Genomic DNA, 13,497 nt, shown 5'->3' with positions numbered 1-13,497 from the left:
TTTTTTTTTCCATAGTCTGGTAAGTGAATTGTCACATCCATAACGGTCCATATTCCTCATGAATTGACACATAAAAATGTAAATATAGTAACTATTTTGTGATCTTGGAAGAGCATCCCTTCTCCATTTTATTCCACAGAAATCCAGCAATGTTGTCTCTCAAAAACCGGCATACTTTTTTTGTCACATCCATAACACATGGATGTTTCTCTCTTTTAAAATGAAAACTAGTGCATCGACTGATATTTTTCTGTTTTCTGAACTCAATCATCAAAGGTTTAGTAAAATATAAACAGATGACTCCATATGTTGGTAATAAATACATTTTCTGAGAATTTATTTTTCAATTTTTGAATGAAAATGTCACATCCATAACTCTGGAATTGCCCATATGTGACCCTGTACCACAAAACCAGTCATAAGTATACCACGGGTATATTTGTAGCAATAGCAAACGAAACATTGTATGGGTCAAAATTATGTTTCATTTATGCCAAAAATCATATGGATATATTAAGTAAATTTCCCACCGCAAATATATTAAAACTTTATTTTTGTGAATGGATGCAGCAAAATCGCGAACAAAAATGGCCGGAAACACTTCACTCGCTGCAGCCCGCTCTTTGTGAATTACCACTCGAGTTTTGCATCTATGTAAAGTTTAGAGTTTCCACTTTCAGGTTCATCTACTCTCCACAACGTCATTACAGCGGTAAGCCAATAGAGAGCATAAAACAAACCTTCTTAGCAACTGCCTGCTAAAGCGCCTCTGATAGACAAGTTTAAAGGCGGTTTTCTCAATATTTAGATTTTTTACATCCTCAGATTACAGATTTTCATAGTGTACATTTGCCACAGTAAAAGAATCTGAATGCAGAATATTTGCTTACGAGTCATTTCGCAATATTTTCAGTACATCTAAAGCGTTTTCCAAAGCTCTGGCAAATATTTCATTGTGTGGTGCCAAAATTCTGTTTCAGAACACCAAATGCATAATAAAGCCAGCAGGATGATAATGATTACGGTGTTTGTCTCTGAAAGGTGGAAAAAAGCAGCACCGCACGCTGTAATTTAGCACCAGATTAAGCACTAGGAAGACGACGGAATATCAAACTTCTCTTCACGCTGTGACTTTTGAACTTCAGGAGCTTTTTGCTTTACTGGTTTGTGTGGATGTGTGTGTGTTGTTTCCAGAACAGCGGGGCTCCTCTCATATATCCTGTGGGATTGGTTCTGGTGTTAAATGTGTGTGTGTCTGGGGATGAAGATTCATTGCTTTAATAAGAGCAGAACCGACAGGAGAGAGAAGAAAGCACCATTACAGAGAAGCATCCTGGGGTAGTGTGATGGTGAGGATGACTTGCTCCGCTCTTATGGTCTTTAATGATGGAGGGAGGCATCTGTTGTGAGCGGGTCTTTGTAGAAGAGCCACCCCCCATCCCCAGAGCCTTCTGACACTTTCTTTGTCTCCATCTCTTTCTTGAACTCGGTCTCTGGTGGATGCGTTGCCTTTCAGACTATGGAACTACAGCTTTCATTAAGTATTTGCCTGCTGGAATTGGGTTTTGGGTGCATTTTTACTTTTTAATAATGTATATATAAAATGTAACCAGCTGCGACTGTGACGACTAAAGAATTGGTAAAAAATGACTTGGTTTGTCGTTGAAACTCGGTTAGGATGTACAGTAATACACAGCATGTTGTCCATAACGTCAATTGAAACTCTAGACCCATAAAATATTATAAAATATCAAAATGTCAAAAGGGGCTTTTTAACTAGGAGCAATATATGTAGATGGATTCAAAGCAGCAACATAAACAAACGTTACTGCGCATGTGCGTAACGTCTTGTACACGTCCCCACTGTTTATTTCTGAAAACAAGCAAAAGTTAAAAGTAAATTACATTAGCTAGCAAGTTAAAAGTATGTCTAGCCAGTATTATTTTGGGTTACCAGTAGGAGAACCGTTACTTGGCTAAACTTTAATGCGACAAAGTTTCACGACCCATTCCACAAATTGTTTATTTAATACAATTATTCTACAATAAAATATTGATTTAAATTAGTATTCATTTAAAATTAAATAAATAGAAATAGTTATTAGCCACTAGCCAGACCGATCAACAAACACAGACCGGAAGTTAACTTTGGGCCATTCGGGTAAATCCGATTAAACATCTAAAACCAACAACCTGAGTAAATATTTTTCGGGTGGAGTGCAGCATGTGAGTTAGCCACGCCCACTTATTTACATACCACGGTATAAACAGAATAAGGAAATCTGTTGCGGTTTAAATTTTATTCCCTAATAATTGTATATACAGTATACCTTCATAGCACCCAGCCCTACTTCAGTCTTTCAAATATCTGGGGCATCTTTGTCACTTTCACTGACTTGGGGTATAGTCAATTTTATAATGCTAATTTCTGAGCCAAATATGGGTGTGTGCACGTGTGTGTATGTGAGTGCTGGGGATGTGTAGGTAGTTACGTAAAAATAGCCATAATGAATATGGATGGGCCCCAATTAAAACTACATTTAGTTTTGCCGTAACTGATCTGAGAAGTTTTGATCGCTCATTATTCTTCATTCCCTTGTCACGTTGTGCATATACTGTAATGGAGCATTAATGAAGTTTTGCCTACAAAGGTTCACTTGAGGGAATGATGTCGGTTGATCTCACACCTGTGTTTATTGTGCACCTGAGTCCCAAAACGCTCACGTTGGATTTGGATGCGCCAGGGCTGTCACATGTGATCCATCCTTCCAATCCAACGCTCCCATCAAAACATGGGCATCACAACCCTAATGTATAAGCATGTCACCTCTGGTATTTGCACGCAATCCGGAGGGAAGCCTGAATATTTTTTATGCCTTTCCCATTTCAAAGTAAAGCCCATAGCACTTTATTATATTTTCTTGTGTGGTTCAAGATCAATTGTTGCTGCCGCTACAGATGTTAGCAGCATATTCATGGGTTTGATCAAATTTATCCGTTGTATAAATTGAAATAAGTTGTCAAATAAATAAATATTAATGTAATATAAATGATAATGTGGCGGTCTTCATTAAGACATCATTGTTGGGACATCATGCTTTTTTGTCTGTCATGTCTGATTTGTTAAATTGTTCATTTTGTCACGTTCAATCACGACGGTGTCATTTTAATTGACCGTTATCAGGTTGTTTTTGTGCTACCAGAAGGCAGGTAACATAAATAGCTATGCAAAAACAACGAAGAAGTTGTTATGAGAACGCCTCGTTGTTATTGCTTCAGGATGAACAGCTGGCTATAGCTAAATTTCAGAAGTGCCTCTGTAATTTGCGTTTACGTTTTCGATTTCGACAGAACAAAACATTTACATTTCAGGGCTTCATATCAGATAAATTCAGCATTTTTCCAGTGTTTGGGGTTATGTAATATTTTACTAGTTCCCAACCTCCCCTACTGTATTCTGTCCTTTCCTTTGCATAGATCCATGTGTGGGATTAGGGATTAGAGGCAGGAGCTGGATTACACAGCCAGCAGTCCTGCGCTCTCGATGCCGTTCATCACTCCTATCCGCCTCTTTCTCACTGATAACCATCAGCATTTCCATCTTAAGGATCTTCGGTTGCCCTGCACAGAGAAATATATCTGTCTCATCGCTCTCAACCATTTTCACTTGACCGTTGTGTTTCTGATCTTGTAATACTGAGAAACATCAGATCAATTCTGGAGAATATGATACAAATATGAGTTGGCTGTTTGATGCTTGAGATTTCTTTTATTTTGATCTTTTCTCAAATTTCTTTTTTTACAGATATGGTAAAAGGGGTAGTCCAGACAAAAAAAATCGATCATCATTTATTCACACTCATGTCATTTTAAACTTTCTTCTGTGGAACACAAAAGACGATATCTTGAGAAATGTCTCAGTGGTTTTGTGTCTATACAATGGAAGTCAATGGAGTTTAGTGTTGTTGGGTTACCAACATTCTTCAAAATATCTTCTTTTGCAGAACAAAGAAAGTCATACAGGTTTGGAGTGACATAATAATGAGAGAATGTTCTAGCTAGTTTATGCTAGGAAAACTATTTAACAAAGAATATGTCTTATATAAGTGTAATTTTAATGATCATAAATGCCACAGTGTACGTCTAGATGTCTGCAACAATGAAACATTCCAGTTAACAAAATTCAAGCAATTTATAAAAAAAAATTTAATAGGATCATGATGCATTTTATTGTATTCAGACCGACCAAAATTTCCCTAACAGTGTTGCACCATATATATCACTTAAATAGCATTTAATAGCATTTCACTATTTTTGTTTGGGACCCGTCTCCGCAAGGCCAGGCTATCCGCCTCTAGACTGACATTAGTTTTATTGAGAGTGATCTGTGTGTGTGTGTTTTTGCTTCTGGACAGGTGGATGCTGTCATGCCATTTGGGTGCCTTGCTCTGCGGGATGGGCGGACATACAACAGCCTGTCTGACATCACCGACAAATACGAGATTGGACAGGTCCTCAAGGCGTGAGTGTGCATAGATCTGTCATCATATCCTTAAAAAAGCCAATTCATCAATTACAGACAAATGACACCATTAAACATTTACGTAGAACTTGTTTGTCACAACATTGGACTTAAATGATTTACATTCGTAAGAACTGTCTGGCATTAACTGTAGCGCAAAATGCGTCACTCGCGTCTATTCTCTCTCTGCAGGAAAGAATTTTGCGAGCTGTGTCTCGTAAAGGAACGGCAGACGGACAAGGTCTACGTGTGCAAGAAATTCCTCAAGAAGGATGGCAGAAAAGTGCGCAAGGCTGCCAAGAACGAGATCATGATCTTGAAAATGTATGTGGGGGACTGGAAGCATGATGCAGATGATGTAGAGTTTGTGAGAGGGCTGATCTGAGACACCAGCTGGGAGATTTCAATCCTCATGTTGTGTTTGGGGTCCGACAGACCTCAAGGCCATTTTAATATCTTTAACATTGAGGTGTCTGGATGATACCTAATGAGTTCTCCTAATCTGTTTGGGGTCTCAAAGACGATGGTTATGAATAAATGAGTGGTGTTTACAAAGAGCACTCCTCCATAAACTATTGTTTATTTTGATTTCCTGTACTGTTTCTACATTGTTTCTTTTTTACGGTTTGCAGAAGTCACTTCATGCATGTTGATTGATCAGATTGCTATTCTGTCAACGCTCGGGTGCATAAATGTGATTCGGTGAAAGAAAAACAAATCTACTGTTCCTGCCTGAACAACCAGATGCATTTACACTTGGGCGAGTCACATCTTGTATGCGCCTCCTGTGGCGATCATCTGAGGCATCTTGGAGGGACATTTGGTCTTTTCATGATCAGATATCTATTAGATCAGTAAAAAACAATTGAATCCAAAAATAATCATGCTAAAATGAATCATAGTATTCATAAATATGATTTGTGGTACAACAGTGAGGAAATAAATGCTTTAATAATATCTGCCTGCTGGGTTTTGATTAAGTCACAAAAATTTTAACTGCTATTATTATTTTTACACACACACCATTGGGGTCTCTGGGACCCCTAATATCAAATCCATCGGAAAATAACATGATGGTTAAGAAAGGGTAGAGGGATACAGTATGAAATATGGAGAAGGTATGAATGCATTTGCCTTGGTGTGATTTTTGTCTATGTCCTCTCTCACTGTTTTGGAAGCGCTTTTCTGTATTAACTTCGAGAGAACTTCTATTCAACTCTCTGTCGTGATGTTTTTATTTCAGGGTCAAACATCCAAACATTCTCCAGCTGATTGATGCATTCGAGACCAGGAAAGAGTTCTTCATCATACAAGAGCTGTGAGTCTGACCTCTGTTTGCTGTGATCAGTCATGTTTCTACTGTGTGTCATTCAGGAGGCCAAGGACTCTGTCTCTCTCTCTCTCTTCTAGAGAATACCAAACCAATAATAATTTGGAGCGGTCTCTTATTTTTTGTGATACACATTCTTCTGGAGCAGGACTGAAAACTATGCGGTTCTGTGAACTTGTAAAGCTGAGGTTACATGTTAAAGATCTGTTTTAATCTTGTATTCTTTGGGGAGGATTGATGTTTTGTTGAGAACGAAAAATCTTGACAGTTTAAGAGCATTATCACAGTTCTGTGAGTTGTTACGTTGGTGCGTTTGCTTCTCACATGCAGATTTTACACTTTCACGTGTGTACATCTCTGCCAAGATATTCAGCTCCAGATTCACATGTATAACCTACAGTTAGTTTTGAAATTTGATGTGAATTAAGGAATTAAAAGGATTTACTTAACCCTTAAAGATGCTGTGTGTAATTTTTTGGAGGATCTATTGACAGAAATGCTTAATTATATACAAAAATGTCTTCCGAGGTGTAAAAAAAACCTTACATAATGAAGTGTTATATTTTTATTACCTTAGAATGAGGAATTTCTATCTACATACACCGCGGGTCCCCTTACATGGAATTCACCATGTTGTTCCTACAATAGCCCTAAATGGTCAAACGTTTCGTAAATACGTTATCTCCTTCAGCAAAGAAGTGAAAATGTGACAACATCTTAGTCCTGTATCAGCCACCATAGTGCTTCGAAATAGAGGGGGGAGGGGTGGAGTGAGCCGTTGGTTGCAATTCGCAACCTCACCACTAGAAGCTGCTAAATGTAATACACTGGACCTGAACCGAAAGTGAAACATGAACCTGGATGCTTGAACTCTTTGTTACACTGAATTGTGATTATATATGGCATATTTCTTGCATTTAAAAATAATAAGTACTGAAGCATTAAAGGAATTTTGCAATTCTTTTTTGTTTTGTGACAGGGCCACAGGTGGAGATGTGTTTGATTGGATATTAGATCAGGGGAACTACACAGAGAGAGATGCGGCCAATGTAATCCGTCAAGTCTTGGAAGCTGTGGCCTATCTTCACTCCCTCAACATAGTCCACAGAAACCTAAAGGTGGGTTTGCAGTTATGTTGTTTATACTTGAAAAGTATGAGATATCCACTGAACCGCAACTGGGTGCAAAAATAAAGCAAAAAAGATTTGCAACGCATTTCCTTGTTTTCATTTTATGCACATTTAATGCAAGATATTTGAATGTGAGGCACTCAGCGATTGCATCTTAAAGTTATCCATTTACCCATGTTAGTGTGTATTTTGTGTGTACATGTTTGTGCCGATCTGCAGACTATTAAATGAAATCAGTTTTATTAATCAAACGCCTAGTCCTCTTTCACTCATAACACTGTATGACTGTAATATTGCAGATTCTCCCTGTGGGTGTCCTTAATGTGCAAAACAAATATGAAAGAAATAAACAGTATTGCATTCCCCTGTGGTTCTGATTCTTCATGCTAAAGTCATTAATGTTATAAGGCTGTTTGCCATGAGACAACATGTGTTTGTAGTGCCCTCTAGTGCACATAGATGGAGCAATCGTTCCTGCATCTATTGCATCAGGCTGTGTTGAATATCGGTATCAGACATTCTCTATTAATACTGTATGCGTGCATCTGATTAAATTTCAAAAAAGGTTCTCTCATGAGAGCAGATGAATTATGAGACTGGTGTATGGTGTATTCAGAACCCTAGCATTAGTTTAATAAAAAAGATTTCTCTTGTCAGTAATGCACGTTGTTGCTGTGTTGCTCTGCAAAATTGGCATTCCCTTTTTGTTTAAGAGCATCGCTTGTATGTGTACCATAGGGGGTACTTCAGAAGGTTAAAGCGGGTGCTTAAACAGCAGTCAAAAGATTGTTATATTAATCTTAATAAATTTTGTTTTTTAAGTAGTTAATATAAACATCTGGTTGCTTTGAATGCAAATACAGTATTATATGAGTTTAATGAAACACGTTTTAGTTTTGGTGTGAGTTTATGGGCACTTGAGCTTTACAGGGCTTTAGGGGTACATAATACAAAAATAGTGGAGAATCATTGTCTTAGAGCAACAGCAGGGTTTGTAAGCCTGAGATGTCATAAGCAAGGCTTTAGTATTACAAATTGTTGGCAGTGTGTTTTCAGAAATGGATGTTGTTATAATAGAGCTCATTCTTTACACTGAAAGCAGGTGAAGGATGCGTTCCTCCTCTGTACTGATCATCTAAAAAGTAAAAATTACGCGAAAAGATCTTTTATTCCATCATACTTTGCCCTAATGCCCTGTCATTCCTTTCATTATCACTTGTATATGAAAGTATTGATTATTTTCATAAACATGTTTTTATACCTTGGCTTTTTGTCATTTTAGCTGGAGAACCTTATGTACTATAGAGAGAGTAACCACAACAAAGTTGTGTTGCGGGATTTCTACCTGTCCAGGTTTGAGAACGGCTCGATCACGGAGCCATGTGGGACACCTGAGTACCTTGGTATCTCATGTTGTTATTTAGCAAATTATTTGTATATATGGTGAAATCAGGTTTACTTAATTCTTTCTTAACCTTTCAGCCCCTGAAGTGGTGGCTCGTCATCGGTACGGAAGGCCGGTGGATTGTTGGGCTGTGGGGGTCATTATGTTCATACTGTAAGTTGTATTACTGTAAATTGGATTCTCTGTTATTCTGCCCTTTAAAACACTTTCAATTAAGTTTATGCTCACATTCTACAGCACGTCTTTACACATAAATGCACACTTAACGATGCCTGTGAGAATGTGTAATGCAAAACAACAGGACACAATACAAATCACAGACAACTGATTTTTAGGTTGTCTGGAAACCCCCCCTTCTATGATGAAACGGAGGAGGAGAACACAGACATGCACAACAGGATCATCTTCTGCCGTATTGTTGGTGGAGAGTTTGAATTTGATTCGCCATATTGGGACGACATTTCACCTGCTGGTATTAAGATCAGGATTTGAGAAGTTCCTAACTTTGTAAATAATTCAAATCATTCTTGGTGCTTTAAACATTAATCTCTTCTTTGTCATGTGGCACAGCAAAAGAGCTGGTGTGCAGACTGATGGACGTCGACCAGATGCTGAGAATTACTGCCCAAAATGCGCTATTGCATGAATGGTAAGGCCACAAACACTAGTTTAGGGCCTAAAGCATGGGAACACCCAGAGAACACCCTTTTCATGTATAAATTCTTTTTTTGCAGTGTACTGAGAAAAGCTTGATTTAAATGTTGTTTCTTGCATGTATTATAAACAGGATCGCTGGAAACGGGGCTTCGGAAAAGAATTTGAAGGAAGGCGTGTGTGCTCAATTTGAGAAAAACTTTGCAAAGGCCAAGTGGAGGGTAAGACAAATCTAATATCACACAACGGTCATTTGCAGTTTGCCATTTTCCTTGAATGATTGCATTACTTATTTTTCTTGCAAACAGGACAATTAGTTTTAGTCCACTGGATAAGGACTTTAACTGTAAAGATGGTATTGCCAATAAATCAGTTGTTTAACAAAAATGTTTCTGATTATTATTATATTCATGTTTGCTTTTTCCTTGCATGTGATACCCAGGATTTGAAGGTACTGTTATTCTCGGGTCAGCCTAGAGGCAGAGATTCTTTTCGCATACAGTACAATCTTTCACTTGGGCACTCATATTTCCTCGAGCATCATGGCTTTAGTGTCTCATGGCCTGAGCTGTTTCTTCAAACAACACGTGGGAAATATGTAGTTCAAGTCTGATTGTTGGAAAGACTCTCCCTGTACTTAAGCCTTCCTGTATCTGCACACTAGTAACTAACAAATTTATCACTGCCCAGCTGGTCCCATGTGCATTCAATCATACGCCGTCTGGCTTTTACTCACAGTGTCCTCAATATTCCAGCTCGAGCTCCAGTCAGTCCTTCATTCACTCAAACAAATCTCCAAATTGAATATTCATTGTAGTGTCACGTGTGTGTGTATGAGGAGTTGTCCCTGTGTTTTTGTGTTAGGAAGTGCTCTCGTATTTAATTTAATGATGGTCATTTTCAGTGATACCTTAAGATCAGATGGACAGTACTTTGGATTGGAGGGTCAATTTTTTTTTCAAAATAACTGAGGGTCTTGAGACAGGATTTTAAAAGTTAAAGTTTTAACTGGACATGTTGCCTTAAAAACCCAACGCTCATAACGCTATTTGCTTAACTATATGCAATGCAACAGCAAAAATACATTTACATTTATGCATTTGGCATATGCTTCTATTCCTACAGTGCAATTAAGATATACAGTACATTTTATCAGTATGTGTGCGTTCTTTGGGAATCGAACTCATGCTAGTTAACGTCTAGGAACAATCCAACCAGTATCAAACATTTCATAAGGGATACGGCGAGTGAAAATTGCTACACTGCAAAAAAAATATTTCTTACATTTTTGTAAGCATTTTTGTCCTGTCTCATAGTAGGCCTACAAATATCTAAAAAATCTTAAATGAAGATACATTTACTTGAAAAGAAAAGTGGCCTAAGATGAGTAAGTTTATGTTTAAAACCGGTAAAAAATCAGAATGAAACTAAATTCAAGTTTATTTTTCTTACACAATTGGCAGATTTTCTGCCTGTTTGAAACAAAAACTCACTTAATTCTGACATTTTCTTTCATGAAACAAGACTAGATATCTTAGGTAACTTTCCTTGTCAAGTAAGTATATCTTGATTTATGAATTTTATATATTTGTACAAGAAAACAAGAAAAATATGCTTATTAAAGGAATAGTACCCAAAAATGAAAATTCTGTCTTCATTTACTTACCCTCAAGTTGTTCTAATCTGTATAAATGTCTTTGTTCTGATGAACACAGAGAAAGATATTTGGAAGAATGTAGGAAAGCAAACAGTTCTGGGGCACTTTTGACTACCATAGAAAAATGTCCTACTATGTTAGTCAATGGTCATCTGTTTGGTTACAAGCATTCTTCCAAATATCTTTCTCTGTGTTCCTCAGAACAAAGAAATTTAGAAGACTCAAGGGTGAGTAAATGATGACAGAATTATTTATTTTTGAGTGAACTGTCCCTTGAGGAAATTCTTTTTTTTTCAAGAGTACCACAGACCTCTAAAATGTTAACCACGAATTTCAACTCGATAGCAAAGAAAACTTCACATTACTTGATAATCCATCGAATACTAAATGTCTGGTTTCTTTATTTCATTCACAGAAAGCAATTCGTGTCACCACATTCATGCAGCGTCTCAGAGCCTCAGAAATGGGATCATCTGATGGAGCGGTAGAGAGCCACGGTGAACGGGTCAGAGCAGAAGGGTTAGATGGTAAGGGACCACAAACAGACTCGGCTGTGAACATGTCACATGAGGTGACCGTTGAAAGCAGACCCGGGGAGAATCAAGAAGAGAAATCAGGACACAGAAAAGCAGAGAAGGAGCCTTCAGAACTTGCAGAGCCACTTGCCAAATCAAACAGCTCTTTAAAACAAGGAGAGGAGCAGAAGAAAGATGAAAATAAAGAGTCTACAGAAGGAACTCACGAAAAGGACGTTGCAGGCCAGGAGAAAGCATCAACAGAAGAGAGCCAGAAATCAGCACCTACTGAGCCCATGAAAACCTCGAGCAGAGAGAACAGTGTTCCTGTCGGCAATGTTGAGAAGGAATCGTCATCTTTCCCCGAGACGCCAAATCGGCGTAAAATTGCTGCCAATCTTTCGATGGATCATGGCTTATGTTATGATGCGAAAACTGATACGGTATCAACCGGAAAGGAACAGTCTGTTAAAAAAGAGAACAAGACCAAAGCGGTGCCAGATGTACAGCCGAGCAGCTGGTGTCAAACACAACTTCCAGAGGCAGTAGCAGAGAGGCCAGTAGAAGTTGGGGCTGTCGGAGAGGTTAAGCCCAAGAGAAAAGATCTAAAGAAAGCAAAAACAGACAAGGGTAGCCAGTCAGTGAAAAACATCCAGTGTACATATGAAGGATTCGGGTCATCAAGCCTCGGCCGTGACAAAAAAGTATTTATGCAGGATGTACAAGAGATCCACAGTGCGTCTAGATATGGGAACCCATACTGTCCAACCTATTCTGTTAGCGGCGGGGCTGTGTACGGTGGTCTCATACCAGGGGGCGGAGCCGGTGCTGATTGGCAAATGGACAGCGTAATTGAACAAATAGAAAAGCAAATGGCTGCCGTGTTGGAGAAGATCGAGGGAGACATGCCTTCATTGCTAGAGCAGATCAGCGATCATCCCGAGACCCTGCCGAGAGCCAAGAGCGCCAGTTCTTCACCTTCACCACGACCTCGAACACAACATCATTCGACCCCTCCGCCTCTACCTACCACACCACGTCCAACGATGCCCTCTCTACCACATCTAACCATCCCCCCTCCCGCTTACCCACCACCCTCTCCACCCAGTCAAGTCCAGGGTCATCCAACCGCTGATGAAGATAACAGTGATGGTCAAAGGGATACAATGCGGTCTGGCCAGTCACCAAAGGGAAGTGTGTGAGGAAAAGGGTTGTAAATACGTTATAAGAATGTGTAGGCTCAACAGTGAAGTAGGTCAACCAACTAAAATAAAATCTTTTGCCTGAGGGTTTCTGACATGAAATTAGAGCATACCTTTGGGGGCTGTACAATGTTTTGGGGTTCAAGCTGAAATATTAAGAGATTGTATTTAACTGATAAGCAGCTTTTTTATGTTTAAAGAGGAAAGTGTCTTAGAGGTTTGAGGCAGAACAATATTTTGTAGTATAAAATCCAACAGTTAAGACTACTTTAACTGGTTGTAAATAACTCAGCACTATCATTGATGATAGCATAGTTGTAATGTCCTGTTGAGAATGCAAGCTTGATATGGTTTACTTGGATGCAAGATCAATTTGTGTAGAAACATCACCTTTCATTAAACAGCAAAAATTTGCTCTTCACCAAGCAGTGACTTTAGGGGATATTTTTATTTTCTCGCTTCATCGGTCTTGGATTTTTGCTCTAAGATAGTGAAGTTGAAGCAGTGCATGTGCTTACTTTCTACTTTCTGTAGTATTTCAAAGACAATTCAGTCTATTCAATCTATATACTCTCAAATTGTACAGATCTTTACACAACAATCTTTATTGATAGGAAATAAAAATTCTAACAGAACAGGAAAACAGGAGACTAGCATTTGCTCTTTTATTTATTTTTCATTTATTTATTATGGCAGTTATATGTGTCCATCTGTGTGTTTAATTCTAACCCCTTTGCTCTCTTTTCTCAAATGATGATGAATAATAGTAATTTTGCTAATATATCCTGAAATATCTCATATCTACTGTATATGCCGCGAATGTATGTGAAATGTAACTGTTGCTTCCACTTTCCTAAATATTATAGTTTTGGTGATGTGAATATTCTTTCAAGCTATTTTTGCACACTCTGTGAAAATTTCAATAAAACTCAAATCAAACCATATTGTTTTATAGACTGTTTATTTGGCACGACTTGTAATCTCAAGTAAGTCATGGGTAAAAGCATGACAATTGTAACGAACATCTTCAAGTTTAATTTGCACCATTCTTCAGCAAGTGCATTTGCTTAGGACACCGTGCA

The 13,497-nt window shown here is 38.3% G+C and overlaps 1 protein-coding gene across 1 annotated transcript in view; it reads left to right on the top strand.

Moving 5' to 3' along the window:
• camkvl (CaM kinase-like vesicle-associated, like) overlaps positions 1-13,350 on the top strand; it is a 29,828-nt gene extending 16,478 nt beyond the window's left edge. The window contains exons 2-11 of the mRNA XM_057320227.1: positions 4,416-4,522; positions 4,715-4,846; positions 5,766-5,840; positions 6,832-6,970; positions 8,265-8,385; positions 8,465-8,540; positions 8,723-8,859; positions 8,958-9,036; positions 9,175-9,262; positions 11,114-13,350. Of these exons, the coding sequence (XP_057176210.1) occupies positions 4,428-4,522; positions 4,715-4,846; positions 5,766-5,840; positions 6,832-6,970; positions 8,265-8,385; positions 8,465-8,540; positions 8,723-8,859; positions 8,958-9,036; positions 9,175-9,262; positions 11,114-12,415 (2,244 nt within the window). The 5' untranslated portion in view covers positions 4,416-4,427 and the 3' untranslated portion in view covers positions 12,416-13,350. The remainder of the gene's footprint in view (positions 1-4,415; positions 4,523-4,714; positions 4,847-5,765; positions 5,841-6,831; positions 6,971-8,264; positions 8,386-8,464; positions 8,541-8,722; positions 8,860-8,957; positions 9,037-9,174; positions 9,263-11,113) is intronic.
• Positions 13,351-13,497: the final 147 nt, after the last annotated feature.

This window comes from Triplophysa rosa, linkage group LG21 (genome assembly GCF_024868665.1).
Source record: "Triplophysa rosa linkage group LG21, Trosa_1v2, whole genome shotgun sequence".
Taxonomy (NCBI): domain Eukaryota; kingdom Metazoa; phylum Chordata; class Actinopteri; order Cypriniformes; family Nemacheilidae; genus Triplophysa; species Triplophysa rosa.
This window is presented reverse-complemented; position numbering and strand designations above follow the sequence as displayed.